This window comes from Mustela putorius, unplaced genomic scaffold (genome assembly GCF_011764305.1).
Source record: "Mustela putorius furo isolate JIRA1106 unplaced genomic scaffold, ASM1176430v1.1 tig00003850_pilon_pilon_pilon, whole genome shotgun sequence".
NCBI lineage: Eukaryota > Metazoa > Chordata > Mammalia > Carnivora > Mustelidae > Mustela > Mustela putorius.
The window spans coordinates 17,867,333-17,887,607 of NW_025422002.1; the positions used below are offsets into that span (position 1 = coordinate 17,867,333).

Genomic DNA, 20,275 nt, shown 5'->3' on the forward strand with positions numbered 1-20,275 from the left:
CTCACTGCATGAAGATCCTGACCAGGAGGCCTCAGCTGCAGTGCACAGTGCTACCCCCGCCTCTTCACTCACTCAGAACGAAAGTCCCCAGAGAGAGGATTTGACTAGCTGCCCTTGGGCCCTGGCAATGGGATTGCAATCCCACCAAGACAATGCACAAGAAGAGACAGGAAAATTCCCAAAAGGAAATGGGACACCAACTGCAAGGAGAGATGGATGCTGAACAGTCAAAAATGGGAACACCCAGAAAAGTAGTTAATAAACATTTCCAAAATGAAGGAAGTCACTTGCTTCCCTATTCCCTAAAAACTCAGGTTCTGAAGAACACTATCCATCCAGAAATTTGGGGAGGGGGAAATCAAATAAAGATGGATTTCTGTATTCTAAAGTTACCCTTTGTTAAAATAGAAAACCCACACAGCTGTAGTGAGGTCATTTAAGTCCCCTTCTGACTCTAAAGGTTCTCCTCCAAGGACAGACAGTCTTGAGGAGGCAGGATCCAACCTTCTCCTTCACAGGTGGAAGAGAGGAAGCTGTGAATTCCCTTTCATTGTAATTAACACGTTCCAGGTGAGAAGGAAGAAACACCAAGGCTGCAATTTTCCATGCTAGGCCTTCCCCAGAAGGCCAGCTTGGTTTGCTCATGCTGTATTGCTTAACCCTTCACCTCCAGAACCAGGGTCCTTTCCACTTGGTTGTCAGGCTCTCTGCAGAGGGGTGACAACCACCTGCCCCACAAAGACTAACTGCCAGCACCTCTAAAACCACATCCTCACCCCAGTTTCTCTTTGCACCAACTGACTCTTCACCAGGATGCCACAGGGTTCTAGAAACACCAGTCAGATCACATCATTGCCGTTCGTATGGTCTCCAGGACTCTTCCAAGGTTTCACAGTCACAGTGGGCTATCTTGTGGGTCAAGTCTGCAAGGTGTCCAAGGTCTTCTACAAGGTGGCTTCATGCCTCAGTCACCTGTCTCACTATGTCAGGTCACCTCCTCCATACCCACCCATCGCCCCCCAATTGCTCCCTCGGTGGGAGGGGCCCCAGTCATATCCCTCAAGGCTGAGGTCAAAGGTATGTCTTCCTCCAGCAGTTGATACCACCGCCTTTGCATTCCTACGCACATCGTGTTTACCTTGGCTTCATGCCTACTGAAACCTATATAGCCTTTTCTAAGATTTTGGTTTAAGTCTGTCTTCCCCACTGGAGTGTCAATTTCCCAAGGGTGAGGCTCCTGTATTGCTCGTACTCCCCAGAGGACCTAGCTCAACCAACATGTGTTGTATAACTGCCGAAGCTTTTAACCTCTGTGCAGAAGCCTTCCTCCCAGCCACCACCCAGGGCACAGTCCAGTAACTCACGTGGTCTGCAACTTCCTTCTGTGAAGTACGGATTATACCAGACCACCCACCTAAGGCAGGTCAAGGCTGCTGCTCATCTCCCAGCCCATGACCTCCGAAGCAGAGGACATTAGATGCTGCTACAGCCATTCTTCTTACCCCATATCCTGCCCACCCCCATTCCTTGCTGTGATATCATGATTTATAATAAGAACTAAATATTTAGTCTTTACTGTTACTGGCACAGAGCTCCTAAAACGCTTGGGATTTCCTAAGTGATGACAGAGATAAAGATATCCTTTTTTTATGGTAATGAGATGACTTTCAGACCACAGGGAAGGATGAGGACCAGTTACCAATGGAGCCAACCACATGATTAGAGAGTTGAAACCTTCAGTCTTACCCCTGAGGTCAAGGGAGTGGAGAGGGGCTAAAGGCTGAGTTCAACCACTAGTGCCAGTGACTGAATCAGTCATGGCTAGGTAATGAAGCCTCACCCCAGTTTCACCCCCAAACAACTGGATTTGAAGAGCTTCCAGGTAGGCAAGCATATAGAGGTTCTGGGGGAGTGGTGCACTGGCACAGGACATGGGAGCTCTGCACCTTTCCCCACATAGCATACCCTGTGGCTCTCTCTCATCTGGTTGTTCCTGAGTTAAATCCTTTCATAATCCTTTTAGTAAGTTAAAGGTTTCTGAATCCTGTGAGTCACTCTAGCAAATCGGTCAAATGAGGGGATCATGGGAACCTCTGACTCACAACCAGTCAGGCAGAAGCACAGGTAACAACATGGCCTTGAACGGATTCTGAAGTGTGGGGAAAGGGAAGTCTTGTGCCCTAAGTCCTTACCCTGTGGAGTCTCAGGATGGAGTTGAACTTGAGGACACCCACTTGGTGTCAGAGAATTTCTTGGATGTGTGGGGGTCTTCCCACATAAAAATAGAATGGAGAGAATTATTACTATCAGCCTTACTTCTATCTAGATGCCCACCCTCTCCCCAGTGGGACTAGAAAAGAGCCCCAGCTCTAGTCAGTAGAGCCCTCCTTGTTCCCTCTGTGGAGGACTGGCTAAGCCATGCACCCCTGGTGCTGTTCAGACCACGGCCATGTAAGAGGCCTTCAGCTGAGGGACTCTGGGAAAGTTCTCTCTTCTTCTGCTGCATGTGTCCCTGTTTACATTAAGACCTGGCAGGGTGTGGGGGCAGCTGTCGTTGACCTGTGGCAATGTCTAGCCGGAGTACAGCCTGGCACATTGAAGATGGCAGAGCAGAAGGAGAACAGGGGTCCATGATGACGCCAGTGAGCTGCTAAATTAGTCAAGCCTGGGGCATTTCTAGACTCCTGGGAGTATGACATAAAGCTTTCATTCACAGCAGAAAGAATCCTAATAGTCTCCTATCAATTAAATGCATTAATAACAATAACAGCAATAACAGTGAGTTTTTATAATCTGCCAGGTCCATGCTAAGCCCAGGACAGTTACTATCTCACCTTACCCCTGGGGCAATCCTATGTGCAAACATCATGATCCTCAACCGAGGCTCACAGACACCGAAGGATGGAGCCAAGCTAGCAAGCAGGGAGCTAGGATTCATACCCAGACTGCCTACCTTTGAAAGATTGTGTTCTCCATCTCATTATTACATGCCCTCAAGCCCCTAGTACTCTCCCTTCACATCATCCTGGCACATATACCACTGACAGTTGTGAATTTTCAGAGAGTAGGACCGGACTGCTCAATAATCCAGCCTTCACTATATAACCTAGTGTTCCAGAGACTGAAAATACAGGCCAGAGGTAGCAAATCAAGTCAAGTCAGTGGCAGAGTCAGGGCTATAAGAACTCAAGCCCTTGGCTCCCCCAGAAAGACACCCTTTCCACAAAGGTGGAGCTAGGCCCCAGAGCTTCAGAGAGATCAGGCTTCAGAGCCTAACATCTGCCTCCCAGAGCCACTGGAGCACAAAAGGCCAGCTCAGGAAGTTCTGTACTCACCAGCTGGGTTGACTTCTGCTTCTCCTGGTCAACGCTGCCCTCCCCCCGCTTCACGGATACACTCCTGTGCTTTGTGGCTGCCTCTCTTTCCCTCGTTACCACCTGGAATAGCTCTTCCTGGACCTTGGCCTGCTCCTGTTTATACCTGTGCCAGAAGAGAGATGGAGGAAAGCAGATGCAGATGGCCTGACTGGCAGAAGGTAGCCAAGAAAAGTTCTGCATACTTACTTCAGCTGGCAGGGGTGGGGATCTGTGGGCCAGGGGAGCTCTTAGGCCAGTGGGAGAGGCTCAGGCATCAGCGGTAGTCCCCAAGGCAAGGGGATACAGTGACTCTCTCTCAGCCAGGACAATACAGATTAGGAAAAGAAGGAAACCTGACCATCAGATGAGGAATCAGACAGCCATATGCCAAATGAGAGATTCTCAGGGCACAGGTTCAATCCTGGGCTAACCACTCCTATATAGTGGACAGGTGAGGTGGGAAGCCCTACATTCTTCTGCCTCCCCTTGAAAGCCTGAACAGTTTAGATGACAGCAGTCTTTTGTTTGGAACATTGAACTCTTCATCCTGAATTTATTCCTACCCTCTGACCTATTTCTGGGCATTCTGCCTAGTAAAATAATCCTAAAGACAGAAAAAGGTTATTAGTACCAAGATGCTCTTAGAAAAGTTATTTATTATAGTGTAGAAGAACACAAATAACTTAAATGTCCACCATCAAGGCCAAGTTAAAGAATATATGGTACAAAAGTGCAATGGTATAGTATGTCAACATTAGACCAATATATTCTTAGATTTGTCAGTAGCCTGAATCTAAAAATTAAGGACCAATAAATAACACTTTTAGAAATAAAAATGTTTATAAAGGTGTTAACAAATGGAAAATAATTGTAAAACTATGTGAAAATAACAAGATATAAAATTATACCTAACTTCGAAAAAATAATCCTGAACTAGGGGGAAGAAGATATTGGGGAAAAAAACTCCAAAATATTAACAGGGGTTATTCAGAATCTATGGGTGATGTTTCCATTTTATATATTTCCCAAGTCTTTCATTAGCAAGTGTTAGTTGAACATTTTTTAAATATTTAGACGTTAAAAAAAAGATTCAGGGGATGCCTGGGTGGCTCAGTTGGTTGGACAACTGCTTTCGGCTCAGGTCATGATCCTGGAGTCCCAGGATCGAGTACCGCATCGGGCTCCCACCTCCACGGGGAGTCTGCTTCTCCCTCTGACCTTCTCCTCGGTCATGCTCTCTCCCACTGCCTCTTTCTCAAATAAATAAATAAAATCTTTAAAAAAAAAAAAAAAAGATTCAGGTTAGTTATTCTTGGAGAGGCCCCCTAGGATCAGAGGGGAAATTCTTAGAATATGGGCTTCAGTCCATGACTATGGAACACACCCAACTCAGATGACCTAATTGAGGGAGCCACCCAACTGTAGCTGACACTGGGCCCCCTAGGCTGCCAGTGTCCTAAAGGGTAGAGAGGAAGTCTGTCAATGACAACTACAGTTAACATTCTCTGGGAACTCTCCCAGGCGCTGGGCTTAAGTGCTTTCTATGTATTAACATATTTAATCAGGACAATACCCCCATCAAGGAAGTATACTCTAGCAATGCCCTCTCAGAGACCTAGAGAAATGCAGTGGATTTCCAGAGTCACAGAACTAGTGCGGGGCACAATCAGGGTGCACACTGCATTCTGAGGACCTCTGTGCCTCATGGAGTGGGATGCAGGTCCCTGTTCAGAGGTGTCGCCAGCTCTCTGTGGGTGTGGCCTATGCCAATGGGAAGTCACCAACACTCTGGAGCCAGTTCATCTAGGTAACTAGTTAGAATTGTGAGGGCTCTTTTTCTTCTTATCTCTAAAAACATGCCAGCATGCATACATAGACACAGAAGGTCCAGACACTCAGCTACTTAGTCTAGCTTTTTAAAGTGAATTTTTGGGGGGATGGGGTAACTAGGTGTTAGGCATTAAGGAGGGCATGTGCTGTAATGAGTGCTGGGTGTTTTATGCAACTGATGAATCACTAAACTCTACCTCTGAAACCAATAATATACTATATATTAATTAGTTGAATTTAAAGAAAATAAAATTTTTTTTAAGTAAAAAAAAAATTTTAAATAAAGTAAATTTTTAAGAACATCAGCAGTCAACCCTTCCAGGCCACTTTTGGTATTTCTTCAGGTTTAAATTAGGACCAGTGCCACCTGGACTAAAGGATTCTTACGCAATCTCAGTAAGACAAAATGTATGAGATAAACCCTTAAGCCTTCAGGCAAGGAAGGGTATCTGGTGAGGAAAGAGCATTCAGTCAGAGCACAGGGCCAGGGCTGAGCGGATACTTGGGATTATTACCTCTTGAGGAAATCCTCCTCTACCCCAGAGGACTGCCGGCCACCACCATACTCAGACCTGGGCAGTTTGGAGTCTGCAAAGAGACAAGAAGCAAAGGACAGTTAGCAGCACCCTACGGTCCATGAAGGATGGTGGTCATCTGGGAAAGGGCTCAGGAGTGCAGCCCCCTGGATGGATGTGCCCCACAGACAGACACAGAACACACCGTTGACCCAGCCAGTCCAAAGGAGCACAGCCCGAAGCCCTGTCTGCTCCCTCCTTCTGCACGGGGACTGCTCTCTGCATGGGGCAGACAGCAGGCACGGCCACTTGAGTGTGGTGTTCCCATTCCATCACTCCTCACTTCATGATGACTTGGAATCTAGGTCATCTTCCTAACACAGGCCTGGGAGGGCTGAGGGAACCCACTTCTCTGCTTCATGCTCTAAGGACAGCCTCCAAGGTCTCATTTTGGCAGTGGGGGTGGGGCGTGGGGGGGGGGGGTCTCCTTAAATGTTTCCCTTAGGAGCCCATTCTACAGATTTTTAACACTGAATGTGGCAAACACCTCATATTAATGACACTTTATCCATCACTTGACTTGCATCACCTCTAATATTACTGGGCTCTTAAATTGTTGTAGGGGCTACCTTTTAATGGCCATGAACCTGGCAATTTCTTTTTTTTTTTTTTAAGATTTTATTTATTTATTTGACAGAGATCACAAAAAGGCAGAGAGGCAGACAGAGAGAGAGAGGGAAGCAGGCAGAGAACCGCTGAGCAGAGAACCCAATGGAGGGCTCGAATCCCAGGACCTTGGGATCATGACCTGAGCCGAAAGCAGAGGCTTTAACACACTGAGCCACCCAGGAGCCCCAACTTGGCAATTTCTAAGCAAACCCAGTCCACTTGTCTCTCCACCACTTGGAGACACTGAAGGTTTTGCTACTCCCCTCTCCTCACAACCTTTGCCCTTCCTAAACCATATTTCAGCCAAAGCTCAACACTTTCTGTGGCCTTGGCCGAATGTCCCCCCCCCATCCCCGGTCCTTCTCAAGTTTCTAAAGCAGCCGCACCTAGGACTCCATAAAAATACTGAGGAAGAACCAGCCTTTGTGAGAGAACATGCGAGGATTTGCTATTCCACTGCCAAGACCTTTTCAAGCGTGTTGAACTCAGAGGCTCCAGCACTCAACACTTTAGGGAGGCACTTCCGAAAGTAATCATCCTATGTTTCATGCATTCAGGCCACCTCTCACAGGAGGATGGGCACAGTGGTGCTCCACCCAGAAAGGAGGGCACACTTAAGTGCTCCTTGGTAGCATGCCAGGTTCTCAACTGGGAATAAAAAACAGTAAACCAGGAATGCCTGGGTGGTTCAGTCAGTTAAGCAGCTGCCTTCAGCTCAGGTCATGATCCCAGGGCCCTGGGATCGAGTCCCACATCAGGCTCCTTGCTCAGTAGGGAGCCTGCTTCTCCCTCTGCCTGCCCTGCCTATTGTTCCCCCTGCTTGTGCTCACTCTTGCTCTCTCTGACAAATAAATAAAATAAAACCTTCTAAAAAAAAATAGTAAACCACTGCCCAGTTCTGACTTTGACATAATGCCCCTATTCTTGTTTACTTACAACAGCTTTATTGAGATATAATTTATCACAATTACTTCTGCTTTTCATACAACTTTCTTTTTTTGTAACTACAAACACAATGTATTCTCTACCTGTGGCAGAGAATGTGGCACTAATCCACGCTCCCACCTTGCATTTAGGAGCCTTCCCACTTCCCTGACCCTCGGAAGCACTCATTATGTACGTCTTTCACTATTAGCAACGTGGAGAACGTCATCACATGTTTACAAGCATTCGTACACATTTTCTATTGAGTTGTCAAAAATCTCTAAGAACTCTCTGTATCAGGACTATTAATAATCTGTCATGTTAGATCTCCCTAGTTTATCATTCATTCTTCACTTATTTTTTTTCTAAATTGTCTAATTCCTTAGAGTTACATTTCCCACTTCTCTTAATTTAGGGTTTCTTGATGGAGTTGGTGGAATGCTTAGAAAGTCTACTTACTGTATTTATATGTACTACTATTGTACTCTTATGGCTTCAATTCATACATTTAAATCTTTTATTTCCTCTGACATTTATTTTGAGGTATGGTGTGACATAAGGATTTAATTTTAACTTCTTTTTCTAATCTTGTTCCATCACTGAAATGAAAGCAAACACTGATTTTAAAAGTAAAAATATCTTAAAATCAGTCAACTTCAAGACAGCCCATTTATGCTGACTGTTCTTCAATATTCAGAAACTCAAACTCACAATCATTTAAACGGCAAAATACTTTGTCATAACTAAAACCAAATGACAAATGAACCACCATTTTTACTCCTTAAACTGCTGAAACTTACCAAATCTGAGACCAATGCTTCTTTCATTTTCTGAAGCTGAAGCTGATGTGTGCGTGTTAGATTCTGGCCTTCTTTGCTTACTTTATCACTTACCCCCTCTCACAAGAGTTAATCCAGTTTTTTCAAGTGAACTGGGTTAAGTTAGAGCCCCCTTCAACCCCACCCCTCCTGTCAGTTGCTACAGATATCATGGGGAGCCAGCCCTTTATTTAAAGGACAAGAGCTGGGCACCTGGATGGCTCAGTGGGTTAAGCTGCTGCCTTCGGCTCAGGTCATGATCTCAGGGTCCTGGGATCGAGCCCCGCATCAGGCTCTCTGCTCAGCGGGGAGCCTGCTTCCTCCTCTCTCTCTGCCTGCCTCTCTGCCTACTTGTGATCTCTCTCTGTAAAATAAATAAATAAAATCTTTTTTAAAAAAATAAATAAATAAGGGACAAGAGCATCTTCAAGAATTTCATATGCCCCCTCAACGGGTAGATAGTCAAAGAGATCTCAGGATAGGTCCAAACCCAGGTACCTGTTTGCTCTAATGCTCGGGAAGCCCTGAGGCAGACAATATAGAGGCAAGCTGGTAGCAGGCCTGCTTATAGCCCCTGGCCATTAAGAGTGCAGGGAGAGCTCTCTGGCCTCTGTGAAGAGATCTGTGACCTGGCCCCTGAGGATAGTTCCAAGAGCTCCCCTTTCCTTGTACTCTGTACTCCAGAGACAGCAAATCACTTCCAGGGCCCCACAGAGGCCAGGCTGTGCCACTCCTCTGGGCCTATACTTACACTGTTCACCATGCCTGAACTGCCCATCTACCATTGCTCTATCTCTCAAAATCCACTTAAACATCATCTCCCCTTGAAGCCTCTCGCTAAAATAACGAGTCACTCCTCTGTGCTACCTTGGTTACGGGTATGCTTCTAGTGTTGCCTCATCATGATTCATGGAACCTAAAGGGTTATGCATTTGGCTCCTCAACTAGAGCCGTGTGTGCCATAAAGGGGGAAGCCCTGTCTACATAGTGCCATGCACAAGCACGAGGCACTTGTCCTGATCCCCAGCCAGCAGTCAATAAATGAGTGGACAGGGTATCTTCTACAGTCTTACAATCTAATAAGGAAAACTGGCAGAAAAGACAAGTTGCAGGTGATAGATAAGACCCAGATTCTCATAAAGAGATATTTATTGAAGAGAATAGCAGCTGCCCCAAAGACTGTCCAAATTTATTTGTAATATCTTAATATTTCTGTACCTTATATCCCTTTTTAAATTGTTTCATTCCTTTGTGTTTGCTGAAAGTCACTGTTTGGAGAAAAGCACAAATTCCTCAATTTGTCATGGACCCCACAGAGCAGGAAACAAATGAGCTCTGAGCCCAGTGTGGGCACAGAAAGAGGAGCCCCTGAAAGGTATGGGGTGGCAAGCCTTGCTAGAGGCCCTGAGTGAACCGTCCCAGGAGCCAGGTCACGACTACTTGACGTGAGCGCTCTGTTCGAGGTCCTGAGGTCAACGCTCAAATCAACTCAATTCCTTCGAGCTGGCCCAGTTCACATAAGCCCCATCACTCTTTGAACCATACCTAACAGTGCGTCTCTTAGAGATCCTTAACAGCAACTTCTTACCTGAGTTACCAAGCCCTTTCGCCCCATTTGTTACATATGGAGAAACGAAACAGTGAGGAAGCCTGTCTGGCCCCAGTCACAGGCACTCTGACTAATGTGCTGCTTTCATCAGAGCAGACAGTGTCTGTCACGTATGAAAGCCACATTCTCCTAAAAGCCAGCTATCAGAAAGGAGTTGCTTACATCACCCAGAAACAAACAGGAGCCACATCAGCTGTCAAATCTGTTCTGACAGGAAGGCTGCTCGTCACTTCTTTCACACCCCACTCCCGCCCTCCAGAGAATCCCTACAAGCCACCATACCTTTCTCCGGGCCTTTGCAGGTGCCAACTGTAGAAGGTTGAGGGGCAGGAGGGGAAGCAGGCTGCCCTGCTTGGCGAGACTGGCTGGAATCCTTCATGCGGTGAACCACATTTTCAGACAGCTAAGGGAAGAATTGAGGGACGGGAAGAGAGGGACAAGGAAAAAGTTGTATCAGAGAAACCTCTGGAAATGAAGATGCCCTTTATCCATGTCCCCACTTGACTGAGCATACCACTTCCTCCAGACCAACTTCAATCATACAATTCTACTCAAAAACCTCTCAAGGTAGCCCAGTCCTAGAAGATTAGAGCCAAAGCCCTGTATGGCTTCCAGGCTGACCACAGTATGTCCCCCACTGGCTTTCCAGCAGTTTCCTACTGTTCCCCGCACCTACCCGGCACTCCGTTGAATAACTTTCTTCACCTCCTCTGCGCCCATTACATTGCTCTTGGCCGAGAACCAGCAGCAGCCGTCCAGTCCCAGGACATCTCCACCTGCCCAAGGCTTCCCCTTCCTTTTAGGGTATCTCAGTGTCCCTCCTCCATGGGCCCTCCCCTGACAGCACTCAAAGTAAGCATCAATCCTCCCCTTCCTTTTCACTCCCATCATAACACATGTGTGCTCTTAGGGAAGAACCATCCTTCCTACCTGTGAACACCTCAAAAACTGGGATGACCTCCCACTCCTCTCCGTATATTCCCAGCACCACACAGAGTAGACATGACAACACTGCCTGACTCATCCCATCACAGTTCCCCCTAATGAAGACTGGATAACCAACAATTTCATTCATTTCAGAGGAAGTGAAATAGTCATGAGGGTGTCATAAAACAGTTTACCGAAATGAAATAGCAAGCTAGGGATAAATCCAGAGTAAAAACCCTTAAGAGTTCCCTTCAGTAAATATTTATTAAGTACCTAATATGTGCAAGGCATCATAAAGCACAGTTGAAGGGAAAATGTTAAAAATGACTTTCAGACAAAAGCCATGATCAGCAACTCCACTTCCAGGTTCCCAGCCGAGAAAAGTGCTCCCACATGAACACAGCAGAAATGGAACAGAAAACAAAAAACAAAAAACAAAAAAAAAAGGAAAAAAACATAAATATGCAACAATAAGGAACTGGATGAAAAAATGATGGTGTATGCTTTCTATGAAATATGATGGAGCCATTAAGAAAGAATGAGGTAAAACATACTACTGACATGAAGGGTGTATGGGATATCCTCTTGATGGTTAAAGCCATAGAAAGCTTTGTATAGCCCAATTTTGTAAAAAGAGATATGCAATTGTAGAAATGCAGACATAGAGATATAAATATGTCAGTATGCGCATGTATACATTCACAAATGTGGCTGTGCATTTGAACTTTCACATATATGCATATATGCAAATATATGTATCTGGTCAGAAGTGAACATCTATGAGGCTACAGAGAAAACATGATGGTTAGTGGGCAGCTGGGGAAGGGCTTTCACTTTGGGCACTGCTGTGTTGTAACTGTTTACCATGAACGTTTTTTAGCAACCAAAGATTATACTGAGTCCCTCTACTATTTCAAAAAATACAAATCAAATAGCTAATTAAGGATATAGGTAGGACAAGAGAAGACCAAGCATACATAGCAGTGGAAGAGAGTCGGGAATCCAGAAATAAACCTATAGATCTATGTTCAATTGATCGACAAGGGGCCAAGACAACTGAATGGGGGAAAGAACCCTCATTTGTTCTCTTCAACAAATGATGTTGATACAGCTGGGTTTCAATATGCAAAGGAGAAAGTTGAATGGCTACCTCATACTAGACAAAAATTAATACAAAATGGATCAGAGACCTAAATGGAGGAGCTAAAACATTATTAGGATAAATAAAAGAAAACACAGAGGTAAGTCTTTATGATTCTGGCTTTGGCAGTGGATTTGTAGATACGACACCAAAAGCATAAGTAACCGAAGAAAATTAGGTATTTTGGACTTATATCAGAATTAAAAAGTTTTGTGTACTAAAGGACACAATAAAGGAAGTGAAAAGGCAGCCTATAAAATGGGAGAAAATATTTGCAAATCATACACGTGACAAAGGACAGGGAAAACTCCCACAACTCAATAATACAAAGAAAAATAACCCAATTTTTAAAAATGAGTAAAAAAAAAAAGAAGTTATTTCTCCAAGAAAGATATACAAATGGCTAATACAAAAATGAAAGGTGCTCAATATCATTCATTATTAGAGAAATGCAAATTCAAACCACAATGAGACAGACAGCACTTCGTGCCCACTAGGAAAGCTACAATCAAAAGTCAGATAATAACAAATGTTGGCAAGGAGATGGAGAAATCAGAACCCTCATACATTGCTGATGGCAACATAAAGTTCCACAGCCACCATGGAAGTCTGACAGTTCCTCAAAACGTTAAGCAGAGAGTTACCATTTGATCTGGCAATTCCACTCCCAGGTATCTACTCAAGAGAAATGAAAATATATATCCACACAAAAATTTGTACATGGATGCTCTTATCAGCATTATCCGTAATGGCCAAAACGTAGGAAGAACCTAAATGTTCATCAGATAGAAAATGGGTCCTAAAATATGGTCTATCAACACAATGGAACATAATTTGGCAATAAAAGAGAATGAAGTACTGATGTGCTACCAAATGCACAAACCTGAAACCATTATGCTAAGGGAAATACGCCAGACACAAACAGCAACCCACTGCACGATTCCACTTATTTGAAATGTCCAGAAAAGGCAAATTTCTAAAGACAAAAAGTAGGTTAGTGGTTGCCTTGTGCTTAGTGAAAATATTCTAAAAATGACTGTGATGGTAGTTACATACCCCTATGAAAATTCTAAAAACCATGGACTTATATGCTTTAAATGGGTGGATTATATGGTATGTGAATTGTATCTCAATAAAACAGCTACCAATAAAGAGAGAAAGACAAAAATGAGCAGTCCAGACAGGACTGTCATTCAGCATAAGCAGGTTATCCCATGAAAGGTGTGCCTGTGTGGGTTCCTGAGGGTGAGAGCAGAATTCGACAGAACAGATGCTACAGTGTATTGCAGGGCAGGGCACAAAGAACAGGGGGACGGACAGTCAGAGAGCAGAGTGCCTGCAGCCCCAAGATCATTTTGGAAGGTGTGGGTTGTAAAGGTAGATCTGGATGAAGCCAATACTGAGAGAGGCTTCGAAGTCAGGCAGAAGGCCTCCAACAGTTGCAGGGCATTGCTGAAAGTTTCAGAGCCAGGAAAGAACACAAGACTGTGCTCTTGGGAGGATACTCAGCACTGCTACACGGAGCAGTGGAGTGGGCAGCGGAGCCTTGATCATGATGTGACAAGTGGGTGTGGCACCAGCAGCAGTGGTAGTGGCATGGATGAGAGGTTTTGCCCGGTGGCCTCAGTAAGGAACAAAGGAGAGAGTTAGTGGGACAACATAAGAATGCCAGGAAAAGGGAAATCAAGAAGAGACTATTCTGGAAGAGTAGCCAATGAGCTCATTGGAGCTGGCACTCAACAGTGAACTCAGGCTGCAGGGAAAAATTTGGGTGTCCCAATGACATGCTGGAGCCAGCTCGGGAGAGCCGATTTTTAAATTTTCAGCCATTTTGCAAACTGGTTGACTTCATGACAGTAGCCTGAAATTGGCCATGATACAGAGTATTTCCACCACGGAAATTAGCAAATACCACACATCGGGGACTTTTCTTGGGCAGAGATCTGGTTGTTAAACTTTTACCAGCACACCACAGGGCATGGCTCCCCTCTTCCCTCCATCTGCAAGTGGGCTTGATGAGATGCACCAGTCCTCTGAGGGACAGGGCGCGCAGGGCATGTGTCCTGAGGGGAGAGAACACTGAGTGGTCCTAGAATCCATATGGCAGGTGCCTGGGTGGCTCAGTGGGTTAAGCCGCTGCCTTCGGCTCAGGTCATGATCTCGGGGTCCTGGGATCGAGTCCCGCATCGGGCTCTCTGCTCGGCGGGGAGCCTGCTTCCTCCTCTCTGTCTCTCTGCCTGCCTCTCTGCCTACTTGTGATCTCTCTCTGTCAAATAAATTAAAAAAAAAATCTTAATACAAAAAAAAAAAAGAATCCATATGGCTGCGGGTGAAGCATCAGTGACATGTGTGATGTGCACAAAAGAGGCATCCATGGCTGGTAAGGCCCCATTCCTCTCAGTGGAGAAGGGCCACGTGACCAGGAAGAGCATGCACTGCACACAGAGAAAAGATCATGGCACTGCAGCCATACGGGGACCAGAGGGAGCAGCCTGGTCAAGGGCTCCGTAATGACAACCCACTTTCCTTCATCAAATATCTGCTTATTAAGTATCCATGGTGTGATGGCAATGTTCTAGAAACCACGGGTGAGAAGAAACAACAAAACAGCCGTGAAAGGGACACAGTCCCTGTTTCATAGAGCTTACATTCTCAGGGGAAGTGAGAGACAATTAACAAGTAAATAATTTCACAAATTCTATTTCATCCAACCTAAGACACCGTCAATTGTAAATCACCCAGTTATTTTCATATAATCTGAAGAGAGACAAAAAACACCAATGAAATTAATATTCCGCCTATTATATGATTTCCTGTTCCAGAGATATTAAAATGTGTGTCTTAAAGATTGGTGAAGCACATTAGGTGACAAGTGCTTAAAAAGAATAAAACGCAGCATTGTGGTGATGGGGGCACGCAGGGGGCAGTGCAGGAAGCCACAGGCACTGGGGAAGGTCCCTCAGAGGGGAGGACATTAATGTCAATACTCCCACCTCACATGAAGAGACCCTGACTGTACTGGCATGTTGAGATTCTGGAGAAAAGCAGAGGCATGAGTAAGTGCAAATCCTCTGAGAAGAACAGAGTCTGGCACATCCAAGTGCCTAACAGAAGGCCAGTGTGTGAGAAGGAGAACGGGACCAGATGACCAGGCCAAGGAGGCCGGCCAAGGCAAGACCACGAACCCAGACCCACTGATGTAAAAAGCCCAAATTTGACCTAGGGACCAAGGAAGGTATGGCAGGGTTCTACACAGGTGAGTCACAGGCTCCGATTTCCTCAGCCCAGCCTGGGGGGATGGGGGGGTGGGCATCAACTGAACCACACCACTTGGTGAGTGAGGGGTTAAGGAAAACATTGGCAAGCTTCTTGTTGGCAGTAGGAGATTTGTAATATTTTTTAATGTTGCTACAAAATACAGCAAGTAATATTTTAATCAACAAATATACATATACACACAGTAGTCATGCGAGAATAAACACCATCTGGGCAATGCTCCCTGTACCAACAGAGCCAGAATGGGGGCCTCCGGAGCCAGACCGGTCTGGGAGCTCAGCGCCACAGGCCCACTGGTCACTGTGGCACGAGAGGTGGCCAGACGGGATCCTGTGTGGTCAGGAGACAGAGGGCCACAATCAGAGCAGTGCAGGGAAAGAAAAGCACTGTGGTCGGCCGTGTGGCCTGGACACAGTTCTCTGGCTTCTCTGAGCATCATGTTCTCACCTACAATATGGGGGCCCCTGGAAGCTGGACTGACCACATTGTACTGCTCAGAACTTCAGTGCTTTGGGGTCAAACAGGCCTGGATTTGAATTCCAACTAAGCTGCTTCCTAACTAGGTGATCCTGGGCGGGGGACTTCTCTATAAATCAGACTCTTCATCTGTGAGGTGGAAATAATTAATGGTCCAGACTGTGGGGCTGTGGCGAGGATTAAAAGCCATCCACGCAAAGCAGTTGGCACCAAGTAAGCAATCAGTATTAGCTACCATGGGAAACGACAAAGCAGTACACAAATATTGTCACCCACATACAAGGCACACAAGAGTGTGAAAAAAGGCACAAACTAATCAGTAAGAGTGACGATAGTTAACAGCTACCATGTATTATAAACCAAGCGCTGCTCTAAGTGCTCCACCTGCAGCTTTGTGACCTTGAGCAGCTTTCTTCCCTCCTCATCCATATTCTGCACAAAATTAAAATGGACAGATTCTTTTTAAAGCACCCTCCGGCTCTGACAACTGGAGACTCAAACCTGCACCTGCCCTCAGCCCCAAGTGACATGAGGACTCTGAGGAGGGGGCCTTGTCCCACTTCCACCATGGCACAGGCACCTGATGCCTCCCCAAGTCTCCAGGGACCACTCCCCCCCGCCTCCAGATGCAGCCTCTCACCCTCCACCAGCACCATGGCAGTGCGTGGGCAGGCCGCAGACAGCCCAAGTCAGGCATGGAAAATTCAACACTTTGTGGTAAGAAACACAGCTGGGAACCCAGGCTGCACTTCCTACCAATTACCACACCATGACATTAACCAAAAGGCTTCCCTCACCCAAAAACACTGAATGGACAGGCGAGTCCCCAAAGAGGGGGCAAGAGGTTTCTTTATCAAACCACACAGGGCTGTGAGTAAGTCACGTGGCCACCTCACAACTATGAGGCCGGGGAGCAAGGTGCTGCCTTATGAAACACACATGGGTGTTCCCCATCGGCGATGGAAGGGTGTGGACAGGAGGGAGCACTGGCCTGCCACCGCAGTATATCAGAGCAGATCAGAGCGACGATAGCTATGGGTCATAATGCCCTCTACTAATACTAACCTTGACATGAAGTCAGCACTCACTCTGCACAGACCACCTCCGTAATCCTCACAGTATGATGCCTGTTTTTTCCAGTTGAGGAAACCAAGGCACAAAAAGGTTAAAGCACTCGCCCCCTGCTGGGATACTCCAGGGTGCATGACCCACTGCACAGAGGGCTGCCTGACTCCTGAACCATGGTGCTAGTCAGCTGGTGGGGGGGGTGGGATGCTGATGCTGACAAGAGCAGGCAGAGAGGCACTCGCCAAGCAGCACTCACAGGCCAGGGGCTCCCCCAAGAAGGGTCAACTACCACCAAAGCAACGAAGGGCAGAGGAGTCAGGGTTGCAAAGAGATGCCAGGGCACACCAGTCAGTTAGAGGTAGGCCCGGCCACAAGGTACTTCTGCATATCCCTGCCAACTCTGTCTGAAGTCAAAACCCTACCATCACTCCTTCTCTCCCTTCCTCAGCCTCATTTCTCACAGCACTGGTTGTCACCCATGGGACAGAATACACGTGTGACCACCTGCTTGTCATCACTCCTACCAGAACACAAGGGCTGTGGGCTTCTGTTTTGTCCTTGATGTATCTTCAGGCCCTAGAAAGTGGCCAGACACTGGAAATGCTCAAATATTTGTTAAACATGTGAACTAAAGAAATACTAAAGGCCCAGGTCCATAACACTGAGCTACTGCAATGGGTTATGTCAAGATACAAGCCAAGAACTTCATACTTAAAGAGCTTATGGCTGGATGGGGGACGGGGCGGTGGGCAGGATGGTGAAAGGCCTAGAAAACATGAGCTGCTAAGCTGTCAGGTGAGAGAAGCTGAGCTAGCATACTCAGGAGCTCTCTAGAAGCACCTAAGTGTCAGCCTGAGATAGCTTGAGATGGGCCTGAACAGATGACCAGAGACAAGGGTAGGAGTTGAGGGGTGTTACAGAGAGGAAGGACACATGGAAGACACAGAGGGAGACGTCTGAGGTTTGGCTGGACCAAGCACAGGTCCATGAAGGAAGGAAGAGGTGCAGGGCTGGCGGGCTCTACCTGGTGAGGGCCTTAAAGGACAAGGTAAGGAGAATGGAATCTTTTCTGCAGTCAACTGGGAGCCGTTGACGCTTTCTAAGTAGGGCCTCGGTCACGATCTCCTCTTCACACACACTAGCCTGGCAAAGCAGCAAGAGGGGCTGGGGTCACAGAGGGCTGGAGGCAGCGTCGCTGCCACAAACACTGCACATCAGAAGCGAGAGGGCTAGAAAGTGTCATCTCTGCAGGAGTCGGGGCGGAGGGTGGTTGCAAAGTGAAGTAACTGGGGATCTGGCATCTGAATGAATGCGCAGGGCAAATGAAAAAAGCATTTTACCAAGTGGTATATGTACTATATTCTCATTTGTGCTATAAAAAGGGAAAGAGTGTGCTTGTATATGGAGGCTTGGAAAAAGCCTGAAAGGATTCATGAGAAATTATGAACAGTTGGCATTTAAAAATAAGATGCCTTTTGCAAGAATTCTTAAAGGAAGAACAAGGGAAAGATGACAGCAAGGCCCAGGCCTGGCTCACTGGGGAGGGAGGCATAGTCACTGAGTGGAGCACTGCTCTGTAAGTGTGTGTGTGACAACTCTAAATCCATTCAGGCAGCACTGTTCCCCAGGCAAGTAAACACACTACATAGGACGCTGCTGCAAGAGGTTGCCTGTGGAGAAAGAAATTACGGAATCCTTGGCATCAGAGTGCCACAGGGCAGATCAGAGAGTGGATGTTATGGCCCCTGACTCCAGAACAGGGCAACAAAGCTCACAGTTGGGGCAGAGGAACTCGGTCGCAGGAGAGGGGACAGGGGCTCCTGTCTAGAGATAATGATAGAAACAGCCCACCAAATAACCACTGAGCAAGCTCCCATGCCAGCCCCCAGGCTAAATGCATTCCCATTTTACAAATGAAGAAACTGGGAGTCAGGGAGGTGGGACATCTCGTCCAAGGTCACAGGAAGTCTTCAGTGTCCAGGCCGAGACATGGATCCCAACCCTGGGCACCTAACGGTGATACCTGCAGTAAGGCAGGAGTACAGAGCCACTGTGATGTGGCAAGTGACCATGTTTTCAGAACGGCCAATTCAAGAAAAATAAAAAGACTTGCAAGTCACGTTCCCCACCCTACCCCCATTGATGATGCTTTACCAAGCCCCTGCGGAGGGGGAGGGAGGGAGAGCATTAGGTACTCATAAAACAGACAGCCTACTTAAATTAGGAGAATGTCAATATGAAAATGAGCACTTTTTTAGTCTTAACATGTTACTCATCTAGATACATGTGAGAAGCAGCAATGTGGAGGCAGCTTCCTAAGCGTTACTCTTTACATTAGCAAATGCTTTGATGTTCACCAAAGGAGTGCATAGCCCCAGGCCCAGCTCACTTCGGGGCAGGAGAGGAGCTGTCCTCTTTGAGCAAAGATGGAAAAGCTGCGGTGCTGAGAGGCAGCTAGCCCGAGGTTCTGTGGTGAGTCGGCAACAACCAGGCCAGAGCAGCCACAGCCAAGGCCATTTGCGGCGACACTGTCTGAGGATCTGAAGGGTGCCAGGAGATAAACCTCAGCTCACTACCCTCTCCAAGCTGGGCCTCAGGCTTCTCCAGTCAGGCTGAGCACCTGGGGCAGTTTCCAGAAGAATGAGCTTGCAGGAAGCTGAGTCTATCGGTAGCTCCAGGTGCCTGAACACCCCAGTCCCGGTAGAGGTACTGTCCAATCTAGTGGTTCTAAAAAGATTCCTCTCCTTGCCTCAGGCTGTTGCCTTGGAGATTTCGTTCACTAGTCTTTCAGTTTTCTATGAGCTCAAATTAGATCCACCGGCTGCTCACCACAGATTTAAATCCCAGAATGTCAGAACAAGAAGAGCCCTCGGGGACCTCCTACACTGAGCGTGGCAAACACAAATGTCCACGGGCGTCAGGCAAGTGACAAAATTAATAGAATGGGCCTGGTAGGGGTAAAAAATACGTGCAAGGACAACATGGTGGGGACCGTGATGAGAGCATATCCCCCAGAGAGGGCAACTACCTCACACCTCCAGGAAAGTACTGCCATATGGGAATGTGAACCAGACTTTCAATTTTTTCCCCCAAAGAGCTAAAAATTGAATTGATGTAAAGCCTCCAAGTTCTAAATGTTGGCAATCAATTCAAATCAATTAATACCACAAAGTTTCTGGATTTATGGGTTGGGATAAGAGAAACTGGCTCTGAGCTAGGTACCGGGGACAGAAAGACAAACACATATGATTCCTGTTCCCAGGGCAGTAAGGGAAAAAGCAAGGAAGAGATCATCTCTGCCCACGCCGTACACACTGGGAGGTGAGCACAAAGTCTGCAAGACACAGACAGGGACAACCCAGGGTGAGAGAGTGACACCACAGAGGGTGCCTTTCAGAAGGTAACACCTGAAAGGTCCAGAAGATGACAAGGAATTTAGCCCATCACAGGGAGAGAAAATACTGCAGACAAAGGGGAACAGAATCACAGGCAGAGAAGCACAAAGCAGCTCAGAATACATCAGGAGCAGGTGTCCTCTCAGCCAACCCGTGCAACAAAAAGCAGCAAGTGGCACCAGCACACAAGAGGACACCGTGAGCCAGGCCCTGAAATCTGCCTTTAACCTAAGGGAGAGGCATAATTAGCTTTAACTCTGCACAATCACT

General features: G+C 46.7%; 1 protein-coding gene across 6 annotated transcripts in view; it reads right to left on the reverse strand.

The window, feature by feature from the left end:
• CHCHD6 (coiled-coil-helix-coiled-coil-helix domain containing 6) overlaps positions 1 to 20,275 on the reverse strand; it is a 244,154-nt gene that overhangs the window by 214,468 nt on the left and 9,411 nt on the right. For all 6 annotated transcript variants that reach the window (XM_013055318.2, XM_013055310.2, XM_004738703.3 and 3 more), the window contains exons 2-4: positions 10,004 to 10,124; positions 5,702 to 5,774; positions 3,336 to 3,480 (exon numbers count right to left, since the gene is read on the reverse strand). In XM_013055318.2, the coding sequence (XP_012910772.1) occupies positions 3,336 to 3,480; positions 5,702 to 5,774; positions 10,004 to 10,124 (339 nt within the window). The remainder of the gene's footprint in view (positions 1 to 3,335; positions 3,481 to 5,701; positions 5,775 to 10,003; positions 10,125 to 20,275) is intronic.